This window comes from Dromiciops gliroides, chromosome 2 (genome assembly GCF_019393635.1).
Source record: "Dromiciops gliroides isolate mDroGli1 chromosome 2, mDroGli1.pri, whole genome shotgun sequence".
NCBI lineage: Eukaryota > Metazoa > Chordata > Mammalia > Microbiotheria > Microbiotheriidae > Dromiciops > Dromiciops gliroides.
In genome coordinates, this window is record NC_057862.1 from 659,290,628 (window position 1) to 659,304,794 (window position 14,167).

Sequence of the window (14,167 nt, forward strand, 5' to 3'; positions counted from 1 at the left end):
CATGTCCATGGCTAGGTGCATAGACCTCAGGGACATTTGGAAAGGAAGCCTGGGGGTTTACAGTCCCTGGTCACTCCTGAAATACCAATTCCATTGAATGAACGAGTGACTGATGAAGGCAATTGATCATTCTATTGGGGAGGGGGGGGTCGAAGGCACCCTGCCTACCCTCAACCTGCCACCCTCCAGGGCTTCACGGTTGCTCCTTGCTCTTCTCATTCCTCTTGGTGTCATAGATGGAGATGGTCAGGTTATGAGTATCTTCTCCTCCTCCCGATCTTCAGAATCTCTAGGACCTTTTTGGAAACATAAAACCTACTGAGACATTCAGATCAGTGGTCTGGCTCCTCTATATGCCTAGGCTTTATGGGGAGTTGAAGAGGGAGACCACATCTGGGCACCATGTCACAACCTACCCTGGTTGCCCTTTGGTTGTAAAAACAGCTTGGTATTATGGGATGTGGCTTCCTCTGTAATTGTTAAGGTTGCGGTGGTTTGTCACGTATGACTCATCATCCATGATAGCCCTAATCGTAACCATAGAGCTTCTCGTTATAGAGACCAGATAGATAGACGGGTCACATTTCAGGTGCTAGCACACCTGGAAAGGTAAAGAGTGGTAGAGGGAGAGTCTATTCCCTATATAAACAACTCTCCCATAATGCCACCAGGCAATTTTATATGAAAGTGACTCTTTATAAATCATGTGTCATCTCCATAGAAGAAAGCACCATCATTCTATGTAGGAGTTTTCTACAATTTCATCAATGGATTACTCAAGCATCTTTCAGGTATCTAAGAGGGTTTTTTTAAAAAATAAATCTGATACTTTGGTTTTTTACATTTCTGGAAATGTTCCCCTTTCTACCTCCATGGGAGGAACTGAGCTCTCCAGTGTAATTCAGAAAAAAAATGGTTAAGCAGAAATACATTTGACATGTATGCAGCATTCTGCCTAAGTAATCTTCCCACCTCTCTGCTGAGAGGAGGTAGGTATGCTTCATGGTATGTTCCTCTGGGGCCCTTTTGGTTTAGTGAACTCAGAGTTATGTGGAGTCTTTTTCTTTTTCTTTTCTTTTTTTTGAGAAGTGGCCATTTCAGTTAACCCTGAAAAACTTCCGAAAGTAGAGGTCTTTGGGAGGGGGAGTAATTTAGAGGCACAGTTTAGCAGAAAAGAGGAGAGAAGCTGGTTCAAGTACATGAATTAATTTAGTCAAAGGAGAGACAGAGATTGAGTAGAAGGTGCTATGAGGGGGGCATTTTTTTTGTGAGGCAATTGGGGTTAAGTGACTTGCCCAGGGTCACACAGCTAGTCAGTGTCAATTATCTGGAGGCTGGATTTGAACTCAGGTCCTCCTGACTCCAGGGCTGGTGCTCTATCCACTGTGCCACCTAGCTTCCCCGAGGGGGGCATTTTCAATGGTACAAGCTGTTGACGAGCAAGGGAGCAGAGAAGAATAGAAGGTTAGGACAACTGATGGAGAGCTGGAGAGATGATAAGGTGTCATGGTAAAATACTAGATGGAGGTTCAGGAGTCTTGGATTCTAGTCCTGACCTTGTCACTACTTTCTAGGTAAAATTGAACAAATCACTTCATCTCTTGTGGTCTGTTTCCTCATCTGTAACAGAAATGGGTTGGCTGGATCAGGTGATTTCTAAAGTCATTTCCCGTTCTAATATTTTGTGTTTCAGTGTTCTTTACATTCTCTTTCCAGTTCTAAGTCTTATGGTATTGAGCTCTGACATTCTACATTCAAAGGTTCCTTCTAGCATATTCTCTGACATTCTTTGTGTTGAGGTTTCTTTTAAGTTCTTAACCTGAGATCCACGAAGAGATTTCAGTGGTCTGTGAACTAGGGGGGGAAATGACATCTTTATTTTCACATCTGAATGAAATTTAGCTTTCCCCTACATTTGGAATATAGGCAACAAAAACATAAATCTGAAAAGGGGTCCATAGGCTTCCCCAGAAAGCCATTCTCCTAGAGGTCCACAGCTCTGCCTCGCTTAAATCCTAATTAATGAGGAAGCCAAGATATCATCTATGATGTCATGTGGTCCTTTTTGGAAAAAAAAATTAAGGATGAGCAACTATGACCGATTTTAGACCCTAATATTCTGAAGTTCTTTATGTATATACCTTAACGCCCCATGAGCCCCCCCCGGATGAAGGCCCATGCCTCCCCCCCTCCCCCCCCTCGCTCCCTCCCAATTAGGTTTGACCCATGATACCTCCTTTTCAGATTCCCCACACTTGGTGTTTGGACATCCGCTTCTTCATTCTTTAAGTCGCATCTGCATCTCGCACTGGAAGAGCAACTTCTTGGTGTGGCTCCCGGGGTCTACCTGGAATTCTAGTAGTGGTGATGAGAAAGCTATGAAGATTCTAGGCTCAGGTCAGCCTAGGATAGCTCTGAGTTATGTCACTCTTGCTCTCATGTGACGTTGGTGTCTTCTGTCCCAGCCCTCATTCTCAGTGCTGATGTATAGGATGACGCAAATGGTAGCTCCACCAGGTGGGAATTCCTGGGATGATTTAAGGGAGGCATCTGTGCTTTCATCTCCTCACTACTCCTGTGATTGAAATGCATGCCCATTAAGGTGGAGGTGCCTGGATGGCTTATCTAAGTGGTCTCTTGCTGGGTTAAAATTAAGGTGGGTGACATAATTTACATGATAGCCCTTGAGCTCCTCAGGAAAGAAGCTGGACAAGAGGTTGAGGCACTGTGAATATTTCTTGGTTGTGATTCTGTAGGGCTTTACTCTGAAAGAGAAAAAAGGGTATATCATGCCTGCTCTCATCCCCAAGAAGAAGACAGAATGAACTGGCCAGGTCTGAACTTCAAGATTCTGTTTATACTTAGGAGCTAGCCCAGACAGAATCACCAGAGAAGGAAGGTATGGTCTACTTGCTTACCTGACCTACCTGCCCATCTGTCTGCCTATTTCCCTACCTCATAAGAAATACACATGTCTGGAGTCATGATGATCTTGTTCCCTTTGTTGTCCACATCATTCCTTTTTAAGAACTCCCGCTTTGAGGTGGTGATGTAATCATCCCTGCAGTGGTACCGAAGTTGAATCCGCTCATCAGAGACCACAAATATGCGCTCAGCTACATCATCATCTGCCAGCTTTTCAAGGTTTCGGTTGAATCGTTCTGTGATTTTCTAGGGGAAGAAACTAGAGTGTGGGAAATCGTGGAAAGGATAGTAGCTGGAACAATTGTTGCTTATTTCTCTGCATCCTTTCAAGAAATTTGGTGTGATGCTTGGAAGATGAGAGCTGGAGTTTTTGGAAAGAGGAAAAATTTAGGGAGAGCCCTTTAGTAGGGGGTGTGTGTCAAAATCTAATCAGCTACTTAAAAGACACATTGCTTTTATTTTCCTTGGACTTTCTCTCACCCCCATTTTCCTCTTCTTTCATTTTGTCAAAGGTGTAGAGAAGAAACTGATAGTGTCAAGGTAGGTACTAGCTGAAGAAGGAAATGCAAACAATTCTAGTATCTTTGCCAAGAAAACCCCAAATGGCATCACAAAGAGTTGTACATAACTGAAACAACTGAACAACAAAAAGGTACCAGAAGTCAAGGAGAGATGGCTTGGGTCATTGTGGGTTAAGGGATCAGAATGGCAGTTGGTGGTAGAAAATCCTAGTCTTTGCCCAGACCACTGTAGTCCCTTCAATCTGGTCCACTTCAAATGTTGATGTGAGTGCCTGACGAGGGCAAGTGTCAGGAACCATATTTTAATTTACACTTAATAATATTAATAATAATGATTGGCACCCCATTTTCTGGGATCTATTATGAAGATTTATGTATATATATATATATATATATGTATATATATATATATATTTTTTTTTTTTTGTGGGGCAATGAGGGTTAAGTGACTTGCCCAGGGTCACATAGCTAGTGTCAAGTGTCTGAGGCTGGATTTGAACTCAGGTCCTCCTGAATCCAGGGCCAGTGCCACCTAGTTGTCCTATAGCATCTTATAAAGCACCTTCATCACAACAGTCCTATGCAGTCTACTTTCCAAGAACCATCCTAGAAAAAACATTCTTCACCAGGAGGCTAGTCACTTGGTGATGATATTTGACTTTGAAAGACCATCAAACAAAGAAAAAATTAAAATGGCTTGCTCAGTTTCATGTGGCTTCTGCAATGATGGGAGCAAAATTGCAGAAAAGAAAAGGGGGGAGTAAGCACAGTTTTGAGACTGACTATATAAACATTAGCTTAACTATTGTTATTCAATTTCAGTATTGTTTGACTCTTCATGACCCTGTTTGGGGTTTTTCTTGGCAAAGATACTGGAGTGGTTTGCCATTCCATTTTTCAGCTCATTTTACAGATGAGGAATTGAGGTAAACAGAGTTAAGTGACTTGCCCAGGGTCACAAAGCTAATAAGTGTCTGAAGTCAGATTTGAACTCACATCCTTCTGATCCAGATCTGGTGCTCTATGCACTATGGCACCCCACCCCCTCAGATGCCCCAGCTGTCCATGAGTAGACATACAATGGGAATTTGACTAGATGTACAATAGGAGGGAATGAAGGTAGGGTAAAATAATGGAAAGAAAGATAACTCTGGAGTTGGGGGACTGTGATTTTAAGCCTGCTATACACTAGCTGTGTCACCTTGGGCAAATCACCTCTCCTCTTTGGGTCTTGATTCCTCATCTTTAAAACAAAGGAGGTTGGACTAGATAACTTTTTTTTTTTTTTTTTTTTTTTTTTTAGTGAGGCAATTGGGGTTAAGTGACTTGCCCAGGGTCACACAGCTAGTAAGTGTTAAGTGTCTGAGGCCGGATTTGAACTCAGGTACTCCTGACTCCAGGGCCAGTGCTTCTATCCACTGTGCCATCTAGCTGCCCCGGACTAGATAACTTTTAAGGTCCCTTCTGATTTTAAATCTAGAACCTCAGGTAGTTAATGCAAGCAATTTTGCTGAGACTCAGAAAGTTTGACTTTTTGCCCAAGGTTGCTAGCATGTGGCAGAACCAAGACTCTAACTTAGGTCTTCCAAAGCCCTCTATCATGCTACACTGTGTTAAAATCATCAATATCAGGGTCATTATAACGATCATCATCATCGCTAACACAATTAACAATGCGATAGGCTCAAAGGCAAGGGAAAACAGCATGCTACAGGCCTAAAGGAAGCTCCTACCAACATGGGCCGAGGGTTTGAATCCGCACTGTTGATGCTAAATTTCTTCAGGCGGGGACCGTAATCAACATGTCGGTAGACAAGGAAATCTGGCCTCCCTTCATAGTACTCAGTCATAGACCGCGGGGTCTCGGATCTCTTCACGAGGCCATCCACTCTGGCTGTATGGTAGAATTCCATTGTGCGCTCTGTCTCTGGCACCATGCTCTTGTAGATATGCACTAAGAGGGGAAGAATTGAGATGTCACGGTTACTGTCAGAGGCCTCCCTGCTCAGATAGTGGTTCACTTCTTCCTAGGACCTTTGCTTGGAAGACCTAGTGCTAGGGGCCAGGATATCCTGGTGGACCAGGGGGAGTCTGAGTTAACTCCTTTCACTCCCACACAACAAAACGGGACTGGAGAATGAAAAAGTTCTGATGCAGATCTGGGGCTGTTTAAATTAACTTTGCCTCTACCTCCCCTGCCCCCATCTCCCACCCAGGGATTGATGTGGAGGTCAGCTGTGACCCATTGGACTGGAAGAGTATCAAGGCAGGGTTTTGAACTTTGGTAGGGGGTTCCTGAGATTCTGGGGAATCTTGTTGCAGACAGCATTTAACCTTATTGCTGGTGGCTTTTATGGTTTTTAAAAATATTTGACAGCTTCTTCTTCTTCTTTTTTTTTTTTTTTTAGTGAGGCAATTGGGGTTAAGTGACTTGCCCAGGGTCACACAGCCAGTAAGTGTGTTAAGTGTCTGAGGTCAGACTTGAACTCAGGTACTCCTGACTCCAGGGCTGGTGCTCTATCTGCTGCGCCATCTAGCTGCCCCTGACAGCTTCTTTTTAACTACCGTGGAAACTTCTTAGGGGTGGGGAGCAGGAGGAAGGATTCAAATACATTATTATTAACCTTGGGCTCTGAGTCATCAATTGCACCAGATTCAGAACTCAGATACCTGGGAATTCTTTAAAGATAGAGGGAGCTACCCAAATCTACATGGGGTGTGCACCAACCTCAGAATTAGGATATTGGGAGCTACAGATATGGAAAGGGGGTTGATCACGAATTCTGCTGACCCACGTGATGAAATTATAAGGCATGGTGCTTTGCTTGGAGGCATCTGAAAGGCATCTCCCCATGGAGGAGAGCCTTGTTTCATTGATGCTTATGGAGAGAACACAGGGAACTCTTCTATTTGGTCCCCAGGAACAGAGGCTGCTTCCCATATGTTTGGCACGTGGGAATCAGGGGGGTTCGACTCATATAGAAGTGCCATATCTCCTTTCTTGTTTTGTATAAAATGAGTTGGCAGTGCCTCCTCCAAGACTCCCTCTTTGCATTATCCTCTGACATGGTCTTGTGGAGTAGAGCTAAAGGCAGAGGAAGAGCTGGGGGTGGGAGGACAAATAGTAAGGGATTACTCTCCTCTCCATCCTTACACTTCCACTGCCAGGGCAATTAATTAGGACTTGCAGCAGAAATACATGGCAGAAGTAGACTTGTCTGGGTCTGTTTTGAGCAAGGAGGTGGTTAATGGACAATTTTGTGAGCCCCAAACTCTTGTGTAGAGGAGGGGGGATTTGAGGAATGGTCATATGGATTAATAATCCCAAGTTGGAGAAATCCTGAGTTGAGAAGCTAGAGTACTGGTCTTCTAGAAGGAGAAGTTTCTACACCAGAGAAGAAGGAAGAGGATTGTTAGCATGACCCCCATGGTTAGTTAACAGGAGCCATAGCTATGCTGCTACCTCGTCTTTCCATTGCTATGAGTTGCATAGCAACACAGTCATTGGCAAGGGAATTTTTTGTTTAGTATCCTCCAAAGAGTGTTTACCCTTCAGATGGAGTCTAATGGGCCATTTGAGTACTTTCTGTGTTTCTGTATTGCTTCTGTGTCCTTTGCATATTATGCATTTTCCATAGAGTGTAATAAAGACCACCCTACTTCCAATATACATTAACAATCTCTAATGCCTATATGGGAGATGGGAACTGTGCTACCCCCATTTGGAGATACTTAGACATGAGTTTTATCATGAGTATATTTAGGGATGGTTCTAGAGAGAGTCAAAGTGATACAACAGGAACACAATAGTCCCCGGTGTCCTCTCAGCAATGAACCTGCTGGGTCAGGTCCCCAGGATCAGATTTGATTCATGGGTCAGAGGAAAGAGCTCCTGCTTCTCAGGTCATGGTAGAGATTCTTAAGACTGTGACAAGGCTACAGAATGGATAAGACCTGTCTTAGCAGTCCAAAGTGCAAAAGACTTGGGGGTCTTAGTAGAAAGCAAGTTCAAAATGAATAAGCAGTATGATGTGGCAGCAGCCAAAAGAGCTAATGAGAGGTCAGGATGCATTAATGGAGTATATATTTTATGCTATATACATGTATATAATATTTAATAGAGTATATGTATTAATGGAGATTGGGAAGCTAAGTGGCACAGTGGATAGTGCACTGGGCTTGGAATCAGGAATACTCATCTTCATGAGTTCAAATCCGACTTTAGACACTTACTAGCTGCATGACCCTGGGCAAGTCACTTAGCCTTGTTTGCCTCACTTTCCTCATCTGTAAAAACATGATCTGGAGAAGGAAATGGCAAACTGCTCCAGTATCTTTGCCAAGAAAATCCCAAAATTGGGTCATGAAGAGTCAGACATGACTGAAATGACCCAACAACAACAACAAATTAGTGGAGAATGCAATCTCTGTATGGAAAGTTCCACTCTGTTCTGTCTTGGCTTGACCACATCTAGAATACCATATCTGGTTCTAGATAATGTATTTTAGAAAGGATATTAAAAAACTGGGTCATATTTAGAATAAGTCTACTAGGATGGTAAGAAGGCACTCAAGACCTTGTCATGTAAGGAACAAATATCATGCTATTTTAGAGTCAGAAAAGACCAGAGTAGTGGGCATTTGGTTCAACAAATGAAGAAACTGAGGCCCAGAGAGAGAGGAACAGACTTGTCCAAGGTCATGAAGGTAAATATTCCATCTTTCTTTATTTTTGCCTCTTTCACTGTGTCCCTATTTGATAACTGCTCTTTGAGGGTCCTTGGATCCCTGGTTAGGAAGATTTTTTTTTTCCTTCGGTAAGGCAATTGGGGTTAAGTGACTTGCCCAGGGTCACACAGCTAGTAAGTGTTAAGTGTCTGAGGCCGGATTTGAACTCAGGTACTCCTGAATCCAGGGCCGGTGCTTTATCCACTGCACCACCTAGCTGCCCCTGGTTAGGAAGATTTTAAAGAAACGAGATGACCTTTGAGTACCCTATAAGCCTTGAGCTTCTAACGGCTCTGATGTGGTTGAACAGAGTTGTGTACCTCTCAGGGCCAGGAAATGCCCTGGCTTGAAGTATTCGGTGGTCCAATTCAAGACTTTATCTACTTGTCTCATCTCTAACAAGTCTTCCCGGTTTTTGTACCACTCTTTCACCTCCACAACTTTGCGACCTGATCAGAGAGGATAATAGTAATAGGTGACATATGATTTAGAAGCAGCACGTATATTATCTCATTTAAATCTTATAATAACTTTAATGAAGAGGTAGGTACCATAGTTATTGTTTTTGTTATTTCCATTTTACAGATAAAGAAATCCAGGCTTAGAGAGTGTAAAAGACTTGTTCAGGATCACAGAGCTAGTAAATGTCAAAGGTGGGATTCAAATTCGGGTTTCTTTTGATTCTAGATCCAATGCTCTCCTCCTACCTGTTTGACTGCTTCTTCTCAGTGCTCTTTGTTGGGTCATCTTACATGTGACGTCCCCTAAATGTGGGTGTTTCCCAAGACTCTGAACTGGGTCTGCTTCTCTTTTCTCTCCATACTTTCTAATTTGGTGACCTGATCAGCTCCCATAGATTTAATTGCCATGTCTATAAAAATGACTTCCAGATGTGTATATTCAGCTTGAGACCCTCTCTTTAGATCCTGTCCTGAATCACAAACTGCATTTTGGACCTCTCAAACTGGATATCATATAGGCACATAACCTGTCCAAAACAGAGCTTATTCTTCCCCTTCCCAAACTGTTCCTCTTTCAAACTTCTCTTTTACTGTTGAGAATATCATCATCTTTCTAGTCACCCAGTGTCAGCTCTTCATCTTGGACTCACTCTCACTTGGCCAACATAGTCAATCAATCGTAAAACCGTGTTATTTCTGTCTTTTCAAGGTCACTTGTATTTCTCTCTCTCTCTCTCTCTCTCTCTCTCTCTCTGCCTGCCTATCAGTTTCTGTCTGCCTGTCTATCCATCCATTTGTAAATCCACCCATATACAAATTCACCTATCTATCCATCCATCCATTCACCCATCCATCCCTGTTATCTATCATCTATCTATCTATCTGTCTATCTATCCATCCATCTATCTATCTATCTATCTATCTATCTATCTATCTATCTATCTATCTATCTATCATCTATCTATCCATCCATCCATCCATCCATCCATCCATCCATCCATCCATCCATCCATCCATCCATCTATCTATCTATCTATCTATCTATCTATCTATCTATCTATCTATATATCTATCTATCTATCTATCTTTCTATCCATCCATCTCTTCTCTCTACTCATAGAGTCACCAGTTAAGTTCAGGCCCTTATCAAGATTTCTGCTGCGTTATCACAATATTTCCTTGATTTAATTCTTTCTCCACTTCACTCAGTTGCCAAAATTATTATCGTAAAGTTAGGTCCAGCCTGTTGCTTTTCTCCCTGCCCCCACACATACCTCTACTCAATAAACTTCAGTAGTTCCTTGTTAACTTTAGGGTTGGATGCCAACTTCTCTGTTTGGCATTTAAAGTTCTTCACAGTTTGGTTGCTTTTTATATTTTCTAGTCTTTGTACATATTGCTCCCCTCCACGTGGTGCATCTATACTGGACTATTTTGTATTTCTAAACATAATGTTGGCCTATCTCCTGTGTCTGGGCTTCTGCACTGGCTGTTCCCCATGCCTGGACATGCCCATCTCCCTTTCCGCCTTCATGTTGTGGAGTCCCGGGTTTTTCTTTGAGACTCAGTTCAAGTGCTACTGAGTAGAGGAGGCCTTCCTTGGCCACTCCTGTCTGCCCTTCCCCCATATACTAGTGCTTTCTCTTCCAAGGTTACCTTGCATTTTATTTGTATAAGCTTTGGATAGAGAGCTGGCCTCATAGCCAGGAATATCTGGGTTCATACAGACCACGTGACTCTTGGCAAGCCCTTTAATTTCTTAGTGTTCTAGACAATTCTCTAAGATTATAAATTGTGGAGAAGGTTTTGATCTCATTGGAAGGTCCCTACACCAATGAAATCACAGGTCTGGTTTTCATCTCTATCCCTATGTTTTGCAAATTTCTACACATCTATGTTTATGTGGATATTAACACATATTGTCTGTTTTGTCAGTTATGTCTGTCCAACCCTTCATGACCCCATTTTTGGGTTTTCCTGATAGAGATACTAGAGTGGTATGCTTTTTCCTTTTCCAGTTCATTTCTGCAGAGGAGGAAACTGAGGCAAATAGAGTTAAATGATTTGCCCTGGGTCACACAGCTAGTAAGTGTCTAAGGCCAGATTTGAACTCAAGTCTTCCCGACTCTGGGGCCAGCACTCTATCCACTGTGCCACCTAACTGCCTATATATATGTAGATTTTTACAAATATTTGCATATAAGTATATACATGTTTGTGTGTATGTATATATCTATGTATGTTTATAAGCATGGAAAGAACATTGTACCTGGAGTCAAGACAGACCCAGGGTTAAGGGATTTGCACCAGGTCACATAATCTGTTAGTGACAGAGACATGGATAGAAGACAGGTACTCTGGATTCTAGACTATTTCTTTTGTTAATACATCTTCCAGTCCTCAAGTATTCAGAAAACGAGTCTCCTTATGAAATCTGAGATCCAGACAGTTAGTCAGTCAATCAAATAACATTGAATATATGTACCAGGCACCGTGCTAAGCTCTGGGGATAAAGGAAAAGGCAAAAGGCAAAAGTCCCTGCCTTCAAGGAGCTCAGTCTACTGGAGGAGACAACAAGGGAATAGTTATCTATAAGCAAACTGAACAAGATAAATTGGAGACAGTCAACAGAAGGAAGACACCAGCATTAAAGGGGATTGGGAAAGGTCTTTTGTGGAGGGTGGGACTTTAGCTGAGACTTGGAGGAAACCGGGGAAGCCAGGAGGCAGGAGAACATTCCAAGAACGGGGGGATGGACAGTGAAAATGTCCAGATTTGGGAGATGGAATGTTATTGTCTAAGGAATAGCAAGGAGGCCAGTGTCATTGGATCAGTACCAAGGGGGTTCTGGTCATAAGCAGATAGCCTGGGAGACATATGTATATCATAAGTCTGTCTGTCCATCAGTCCATCCATCTATCCATCCATCCATCTATCCATCCATTCATCCATTCATCCATCCATCCATCCATCCATCCATCCATCCATCCATCCATCCATCCATCCATCCATCCATCCATTAATCCATCAGTCCATCCATCCATTAATCTATCAGTCCATCCATCCATCCATCCATCCATTCATCCATTAATCCATCAGTCCATCCATCCATTAATCTATCAGTCCATCCATCCATCCATCTTTTCTCCCCCATGAGCTCAGGTCAGGGAATATTTTTCTTGCTTTTATTTGCATCTCCAGTGCTTAACCCAGAGCCTGGCACATAGTAGGTGCTTAATAAATGCTTATGGAATTGTTTGCTTCCTTATTCTTTGGACTGTATCCTAGCATTTCCAGAGTCTACTTGCCTCCCAGAGGCTTAGGTTCCCTGGTCTCATTGTCCCTGGCCTCACTTCTCCTTGAACACGGGGTTTGTCCTATGATTCGAGGGTAGTTCCCTGCCCCTCCCCACCATCCCCACTCCTTACAATCCACATTCTCATAGACGGTGAGGCGAGATACCAGCCCGTTCCCGTTCAGGTATGGAGTCCATTTCTCCAGTTTGGCCTGCTTGTACTGGATCACCTTCCTCCCTTCGGGACAGCGGGTCTCAAAATCTGGGTGGAGGACAAAGCAAGACACCTTCAGTTAGCTTAGTGGAAGTTGGGCTGGCCTTGTACTCCTCCTCAACCAGAGTCAAACTCCCTGGGGCCAAGAGGAGATTCTAGGAATTAAGAAATTGGGAAAAGAACCCAGATGTTAAACAAGGGAAAAATGAGCAGGAAGGGTGCTTGATGAAACCACCTTGTTCAGCCAACTAGGAACCCATGGAAAGTGCTATTGGCTTTATCCTAGAATTCAAAGATCTTAATAAAGTCACCTGCTGCCATCTGACCTTCTGTATCCTTGTACTTGTATACGAAACGGAGTTAATACAACTCCTTATATTATTGATCATAGTAAGAAGGTCTTGTATCTCCTCCAAGCCCTGTTTCCTCCCCACCCAATACTTTTTTATAACACTATTTACTATTGCCTAGTGAAAAAAAAAACTTTGATTTTGATGTCCTCAGTTTTAAGTCTCTTGGATGGTCAGCTGACCATCTCATATCCCTCCTGCTCAATAAACCCTGGGGAATATTTAATATTCTTTAATGTTCATTTAATGTTCTTTCAAGTCTGCTCCCTTCCTACCTCTCCAGGATACTCACACCTTATCCCCTTTACATTTTCTACATGTATTTGCTGTTCTTTAAACCAAAGCTTCTTAAAAATGTGGGTTGAGACTCCATATGGGGTCATGTGACTGAATGTGGGGGTCGCGAAATTTGGCAACAGTAAAAGGTTACTCCACGACTCCCTATTTAGAAAAGCATCTTCCACTTAGCACAAGCTTGCCTGGGTTTCTAGAAAAGTTCCAGGGGGCCTGCTGGCATTTTTCTGGATGATTCCAGTGTCAGATATACTTGGAGCAAGGATGTGACTATTATTCTTGATGGTGATAAGCAAATTATTGTCCTCAATTTCCTCCATAGGCAAGCATGACAGGGGAAGAATTGCCTTCAGGTGGGACAGCAAACATGGAAGGGAAACCTACTTTGGATTTAAGATAGGAGCCTGGGACAGAACTGAAACAGAACATCACCCTAGCAACCACGGAGACCCCATGGTCCCTCTAACACTAGTTGGAGTCCAGGCAACTAGACTTGCCGGAGGAGGTAAAACCAGCCAGTCACTGAGAAATCAAATACCTTTTGGTGCTATGCTAATCTGTTCCACCCAAGAACAGGGCATATCAAAGTTCTTTTCATCTTCTTCTTTGTCCTACAGAAAAAGAAAGTTATTTCAGCCAGGGTGGCCTTCAAGTTGGGTGGATTGTTTGGGCTCAGAAAACTCAGAGGGGCAAGGGGCCTTAGGGACCATCTAGTTCAGTCTGCTCCACTTGCACATGAGGAACCCAAATAAATGGCAAAGAGGAGAAATAACTTAGGAACAAAGGAAGATGGATTCAGAGCAGGAAGGGATCTCAGAAATCATCTAATCTAAGGGTTCTTAAGTCTGTGAACATATGTATATATATATATATATATATATATGTATATTTGGTGAGGCAATTGGGGTTAAGTGACTTGCCCAGGGTCACACAGTTAGTAAGTGTCAAGTGTCTGAGGCCAGATTTGAACTCAGGTCCTCCTGAATCCAGGGCCAGTGCTCTACCCACTGTATCACCTAGCTGCCCTTTAACATATTTTTGATAATTATATTTTAATATAGTTTTCATTGTACTTCTATGTATTTTAATGCATATTAGAACATGAGAAGTAGAAGAAGAGTTGACTTCTTTCTGGGTGGTCAGACCCAGCAGATCCTTTTTTAGTCAAAGATAGAGAGACTAAGGGCAAAGATATTATTCTCTCTCCCTCTTCCTCCCTTCCCTCTCTGTATTCTAGAATAGCTCCATATACTTCAATAGACTCTCAAAAGTTTTATGACACAAAAATTATTGAGGACCCCTTATCTAGTCCAATCCTTTTGTCTAACAGAGGAAGAAACTGAGGCTCAGAGAGGAACCATAGATATAGCTCTGGAAGG

The 14,167-nt window shown here is 42.7% G+C and overlaps 1 protein-coding gene across 1 annotated transcript in view; it reads right to left on the minus strand.

Annotated features, from left to right (window-relative positions):
• Positions 1–14,167, minus strand: part of DRC7 (dynein regulatory complex subunit 7) — a 44,319-nt gene that overhangs the window by 4,568 nt on the left and 25,584 nt on the right. The window contains 10 exon segments of the mRNA XM_043988034.1: positions 198–266; positions 268–296; positions 2,234–2,248; positions 2,250–2,279; positions 2,282–2,347; positions 2,956–3,171; positions 5,180–5,400; positions 8,495–8,623; positions 12,064–12,192; positions 13,327–13,399. Coding sequence (XP_043843969.1) covers positions 198–266; positions 268–296; positions 2,234–2,248; positions 2,250–2,279; positions 2,282–2,347; positions 2,956–3,171; positions 5,180–5,400; positions 8,495–8,623; positions 12,064–12,192; positions 13,327–13,399 — 977 coding nt within the window.